The following is a 6,734-nucleotide window of genomic DNA, read 5'->3' as shown; positions in this document are numbered from 1 at the left end:
ATAGTATTTCAGTGAGGTGAAAGCCGTCAATGGTAAAAATGTGAGTAAGCTGAAATATCATAGATAAAACCCCTTTGAGGTATTAAAGTGAACATCCACACCTCTCACTACCCTAGACATGATGCTAAATTTGGAGTTAGAACTAGGTTGAACCAACCATTTCTAGCAGTTAGATGTGAAACCTTATTATGAGAAGTTGATATTTTTGACTTTTAGTGAGAAAAATCTGTACAAGAGTTCAAGATTTTTAATTTAAATTTTTTTCTAAGATGAGGAATAAAAATCAGGATTCTTCTCAAATATCAAGGACCTTTGATTGATTTATGAAAAGTTGTTATGTTTTCACTATATACCTTGATTTTATTTTTGATATTTTTAAAAGTATTCAAATTTTTTCTTTTTGTAGGGTGGTGTAACACGGATTCTGCAGATGTAGTTCAGATTGAGCTTCAAGCTATTTTAGAAGCTATGAGATATGCTAGGATGAAGGAAATTCAACGAATTATAATCTCCTCTGATTCATTACACTCAATCAAAAGCATTAAGCATGAAATCGAGCCTTCATGGAATTATAGTAAAATTTTGCTAGAAATTTCATAACAGATCGAATTTTTTGTGAAGTGTGCTTTTGAATTTTATTGGAGAGAAATAAATTGGGCGATGGATCACTTAGCAAAATTGGGGTGTTATTCGAATAATTATTTTGTTATGGAAGAGAGGAGTAATGTTCCTCAAGATCTAGTAAGAATTATTAAGGAAGATTTAATATGTATGTACACTCGTTAGAAGCGTTTTCAGGGTGGGGTCCCTTTAGCCCCAGCTTATCAATAAAAAAAAGAGTGTTCAAATTTTGTGAGTAAATTCATTGCTAACCCTTATGAGTCAAACTGGTTCACTAGGGGAAAGGGCTTGCTGCATTCACTGAATGTAGTCGCGTAACTTGTGAAAGTGATTTCTATCTTATTTTTGTTCAGGACTAGCAAAATCTAGATTTGGGAGTGTGATCAGGATTTAAAAAGTTGTTTTTAAGGCCTGATTTACAGAGATTTTAAGGTTAAATTCTATGTTAAATCCCCTAAATAGACATAATGCATTCATAGTCCATGTTTATAATTTTTTTCGAATAATTTATGATTTTTGGTTTAATTCTGTTATTTATTTATGACAAGTCCAAAACACAACAAATAAAATGACAAATCTAGAATAAATATAGAACCCATTGCAATACAGAACCCAACACAAAGATCTAGTCCAAGACTTAGGCCCATATGGCCCACTGGAGCTGTGACATGGTGAAGGGGTATGATAGCATGGTGAAGTCAGTGAATCACACCTTGAGATTTGTGCAACGCGTTATTTCATAATTGCACTCATGATGGATTAGGGTTGGACTATTTTTAATAACATAGAGATTTCTGATTAAGATAAACCCTAACATGGCTCTATAAATAGAGACCAGATTAGAGCCATGAGACATCTCATCACTTCTGGGATCATCTCTCTCTCTACTTATCTTCTATTTTTCTATTTTAGGTTATTAGTTTTTTACTTTCAGTTTAAGCTATGTAATAAGGAGGAGCAACAACTACTCTCAGATCAAGATCAATAAAAGAAAACTTTTTTTTTCTCTTCTCTCATCTCTTATGTTCTTTTTAATATTTGTTTTTACTATTCTTATGATGATTTGTGGCTAGATCCTTCATTAGAGAGGTTGATGAAGTCATGAGTAAGATAACCTTATTCAGTTTGTCTGTTTTATGCTTATGCTTCATTGATTATATATGATGATATTTTAGTAAGTAAATCATTAGATCTACCCTAGGCTATCTTGGTTTTAATGATTTAAACTTAGATAAGGTCAAGTTAAATCATATTTTATGAAGAATGATTTAGGTAATTTTTATCAAGGGTTTCAATGGGTTGGTTTTGATTTGTTCCTAAGGAATTTAGAACAGTTGTAACTATTATATTTATTTTAGTTCCAATTTTTGTCTGTTCCGGGTCCAGTTTCAAAATACATGGAATCAGAACTGAAACCACTAAAAATCATGAGTACCTATTGGTTCGGTTCTCAAGAATTGAATGAGAAAAAAATTATTTTAAATCATTATATAATTTTTTTATTTTCCAAAACTTAATATGTTATCAACAAAATTATTAACTTAGTCATAATTTGTTATACTAAAGATATAAGTTAACGATTTTTTTCAACAATAAAAATTTATCTTATTTAAAAATAATAAATTTTTAGAAGAGAGTTTATTTTAAGCTCCAATCAATAATTTATATGAAAATTGAAGACCTTTATATAAAATGTATTAATTTTGAAATAAAAGAATACCTTAAATCATCTATAATATACAAAGAAATGACAAAATAAATTGGTTTCAGGTACCCGTTGGATAGAACTCAACTGTTCTAGTTCCTGTCGGTTTGGTTTTATTTTTAGACCAAGCTCTAACCGGTTCTAATAAAAAGGTATCGAAATCGGAGTTTTTCTTTTCGATTCCCCTGGTTCTGATTTCGGTTTTGACTAAATGGGTACCCATTGACACCCCTAGTTTATATGATTTTGTCTTTATAAGATTAATCACAACTTCATATCTATACTTTTGCATTAAAAGAGATTAATCTTCTGATCCAACGACATTAGATTTGTTGGTTAGATCGAGATAAAAATCAAACATAGACAATCGGATGAGATTGATTGTTCTTGGTGGATTCAACCAATCTAAACCTTTTTACATTGTGATTTCTATTTTTCCTATTTTTATTGTTCTTGATTTATTAATCTTTTCAAATCAGTCTTAAATCGGTTACCTTATCTCCGATTGTTTTGAGTTAAAATTTAGAATTAACATTATTTTTATGGATTGACTCTTGCTTGCCAAGATTTTATTATTTGTTCTGTGTTTATTTTGCATGATAATCTGCGACGAACAAAACTCTTAGTGTGTGTTTTTATTTGAAGGAAAAGGAGGGAGTGCAATCATAGGAACAAAGTGCAAGCGGATGCAATTAGTTTTAGGTGGTTTACAAGTAGTTGAATACATACACAAGAAAAAGAGAGACTCTTGATTGTTTAGAAATGTGAAATTCCTATTGATAGACTTTTAATTTTGTTGAGGTCAGGATGGGAAGATTATGCGAGAATTTGGTTTTAATAGTAAAATTAAAATCATAAATAGGAAAATGTTGATTTTCCATAAAAATCACTTTTCTAACTATTTTGCACCTACAATCGAGTAAACCTTAGATGAGTTTTGTAAAGGGTAATAATGGTATGTTATCTAGACCGTAAACATGTCCAAGCCGATTAAGTGGTACTTTGAATAAGCTAGTGAATCCAGTCCTGCCCAGCAGTAGGGTAGACCAAGGTAGTGGCGTCTCAACTGGCTGGTAGGGTAGGACAGCGCAAATGGAAACCAAGTCTACTCGGCAAGGCAAGCCTGATTTGAATATCTGCATAATTTTTGAATACGCAGATTGAATCCTGAGATCTTGGAAGAGATCTTCTAAGAATCTTATAAATTCATATTCCGTTTAGGATCCTCGAAATCAGGGGATTCACTGTAATCAAATTCTGATTAAGAGAGAAACCTTGATTCGAAAGAAATATCTATAAATAGAGGAATCAATGAAGGAAAGAGGGTTGGAATTTCTTGCTTCTTGAATACTATTTTCTCTACAACTCTAATTTGATCGTCTGAAAATTATTGACAGATATCACACCGTTGCTAATAGGAGGGATTGGGGAGCTACTTCGGTTCAGTAGAGCAGAGTTGATCAAGGTAAAATTCGATTCTACGTTTACAAGTTTTATTTGGAGTGGATCCTTTGTAGCGCAACTTCCCTGTAGCTCTCTATAGCGCGATCTCCACAGGTGAGAAAGATTTGTATTGGGAAAAAAATAACAACTCAGGCCTGGAGAGTATAAAGGCTAAGATTTGATTTAAAAAAAATTAAAATTGGCCATATCCAAATGTTTTAAAATGGATGGTCAATGAACTCCCAATTTCAAACGGTGGGTTTTAAGTATCTCGTTGTTGACGTGGAACTCTTCCAACCATTGGATCGTGCCACAAAGGGCTGCAGGGAAGCTGCGCTACAAAGGATCCAATCCCTCTATTTTAATGATGTACGGTGTTCCGCAAGATTATTTGGATAGAAAGTGGAGAGTCTACTATCACAAACACAAAACACACATACATTTTAAAACGGAAATACTAAGAAGAAGGTTTGAATGCAATTAAGGAAGATAACAAAACTTCCAGACAAAAAAACGAAAGTGGCTACTTAAGTTTCATCGAGGAAAGACTGTGAAGAAGGTCTGTATGCAACTTAGCAAAATAGCGAAACTTGCAGCAAAGAAAGCGATGGTCGTCCAGGGACTATTGAAATGAGTCTGCATGATTTCACCAATGTAGACCTTCTTCTTTTCTTTACAATGAGAATGAATGCTCTTTACAACTTTGGTATAAGCAAGAGGACCATGCACCAATCCAATTGCCAATTGGTTGACGAGATTAGCGACTTCCTTATCGCTACCCAGGCAATTGTAGATTATGGCTTCTGACCGCAATACTGTCACATCGTCAGCGTGATCAATAAGTGTATCTAGGAAACATATGTAAGAGATGATTGAATAATCAAAATCAGAACTCAATTCATAGGCAATTAAGTTGAGAAACTTGTCTTTGGTTGAGTGGTTAAATTCAATTGGAGGTAGTGATAGCTCTCCATATACCATATGAGATCGAAAACTAATGTCATTTAAATTACTTGTAGCACTCCTCTCGAATTTAATCCCCATAGCTTTAAGCTCCTTGACGGGAGGGTATGATCGCCAATCTGCATAACTTAGTTCGGGTATATTACGATTGGGACTGTCACCGACTAATTTGGTTCGAAAAAGGTCTAAGATATGAATGTGCGAATCTCGACCAGCTAATGAATATCCCTCAAAATAGTAGCCTTGAGGACCAATCTGTAGTTTTATAAATTCATGAACCATTTCTTCCCCTTCATCTTCACGATATTTAAACTCCATCAACACCTTAAGGATTAGGTATGGGAGTTGGTTCTCAAGTAAGAACAAATCTCTGAGTATAGAAGGTATGTCCTGGCCGAATGTCATCAACTCAATGTGGTTGCCACCAAACATGATGCGTTCGATGAAATCCAAAATAAAGCAACCATCCAAGAACATCATCCGTGTGAATGATTCATTGTCAAAATTAGCCATGGTGGAGTCATCGGCGTAATACTTCCTTGCCTTAAAAGTCACGAATTCAACCTTACGATAGACATCATGAATGTTAGAGCCACAACCACTAACAAATCTCCGAGCAGATGTGCTCTTGACCTTTTCAATTGTAGATAACTTGGGTTTGCCATGGTGATAAGGGCCAATTGACACCACCGCGGGATCAAAGCATTTCTTGTTAGCTTCAATCTCGAGCAACCAATGTGGTACCCTATTAATTCTAGGGTCGATACGGGTCCTTCGCTTGCTTGTATCCTTCATTATGTTGTCCAACCACTCCTCTTTACTGCCTCGTGTAAATGTGATCATGCAGCTGAAACACAAATGGCATATAAGGAGACATTAAAACTAAAAACCATTTTTATAAATATTTAAATAGTGAAAAAAAAATGACAATATATTATTGTTATGGCTATTTCCCGTGCCGACGACCTACAAAGAGGGGAGATTTTATGTTAATAAATGAGGGTGCTGCACTTTTAAATCAACAAGAACCTATCATATGTCCCAAAAAGGAAAATTCTACACACTAACCAGTACTATCACAAAATTCTTCAATTTTTTTTTATATATGAAAAATAGGAAATTGGAGATCTGTGAAACTACTTTGACTAATCATTCAATTCATTTTTTATTTATTTATTGAATGTCTCTTGAAATTCTAACCCCCATAATGCTTCTATTTTTTTTTTAAATTAATGTTGGAGTGACCTCAGTGGGGGATATACGGGGACATCTTGAAGTGGTGGCGTACGCATGCCCATAGATGCATTTTCTCCAAGATACAAGTAAAATGCATTTACGGACTTATGCATGCCACCATGTCAAGATGTCCTGCTGAGGTCACTCTAGCATGACTCATTTTTTACATAGTTAGAAACATCATTCTTACAAGTCATGCGGGAGTGACCTCATGATTGTACCTCATATCTCACTTCCTTAGGAGCCATAGATGCTTTCCCTACACAATTCCATGCTAGTAAAGTGAGACATGAAGTAAACTTGATGTCACTTCAGCATTATTCATCTTATAATCTTCGAATTATGTTTAACTATTTTCCAATTTAAATAGAATCGATACCTTGAATAATGAAGGGGTTATCTTAGAACCCTTCTCTCAAATGAAAATTTTTTTTGCTCACAGGATTTCACAGAATCCTACATCGACCAATCATATGAACCTATGTGTATTAAGGGCATTCCAATTTACAAAACTACTCTTGTTATGTTTCCAGCGATTGGTCATCCGGATTCCTCTGAAGAGTCGTGATGATTTGACTCCCTTTTTTGTACACTGCCTTCACAAAATTATAGATCCTTTTCTTCGGGATACACAAGTAAAAAGATTTATGATTTTGTGAACTGCCAAGTCGGGGAGTGTATAAAAACCGGAGTCAAATTATCATTAGTCTTCTTTGAAATCCCTCTTCTTAATAAATATCTACATTCTACACAGCCCATGAGGGTG

The 6,734-nt window shown here is 34.2% G+C and overlaps 1 protein-coding gene across 1 annotated transcript; it reads right to left on the bottom strand.

Moving 5' to 3' along the window:
- Positions 1 to 4,186: 4,186 nt before the first annotated feature.
- Positions 4,187 to 6,706, bottom strand: LOC147384180 (UPF0481 protein At3g47200-like). The gene has a single exon (XM_086426937.1). The coding sequence runs from the start codon at positions 5,573 to 5,575 to the stop codon at positions 4,304 to 4,306; it is 1,272 nt and encodes a 423-aa protein (XP_086283063.1). The 5' UTR covers positions 5,576 to 6,706; the 3' UTR covers positions 4,187 to 4,303.
- Between the last annotated feature and the right edge of the window lie 28 nt (positions 6,707 to 6,734).

The sequence above is a fragment of the Akebia trifoliata genome, chromosome 15 (genome assembly GCF_017979445.1).
Source record: "Akebia trifoliata isolate Shusen 1 chromosome 15, ASM1797944v1, whole genome shotgun sequence".
Classification (NCBI taxonomy): Eukaryota; Viridiplantae; Streptophyta; class Magnoliopsida; order Ranunculales; family Lardizabalaceae; genus Akebia; species Akebia trifoliata.
The sequence above is the reverse complement of the archived record's forward strand: the minus strand, read 5'-3'. Positions and strand labels throughout refer to the sequence as shown.

What these genes read in the sequence shown, in the direction of transcription:
- LOC147384180 (XM_086426937.1), bottom strand. Translation starts at nt 5,575, where the DNA reads ATGATCACATTTACACGAGGCAGTAAAGAGGAGTGGTTGGACAACATA.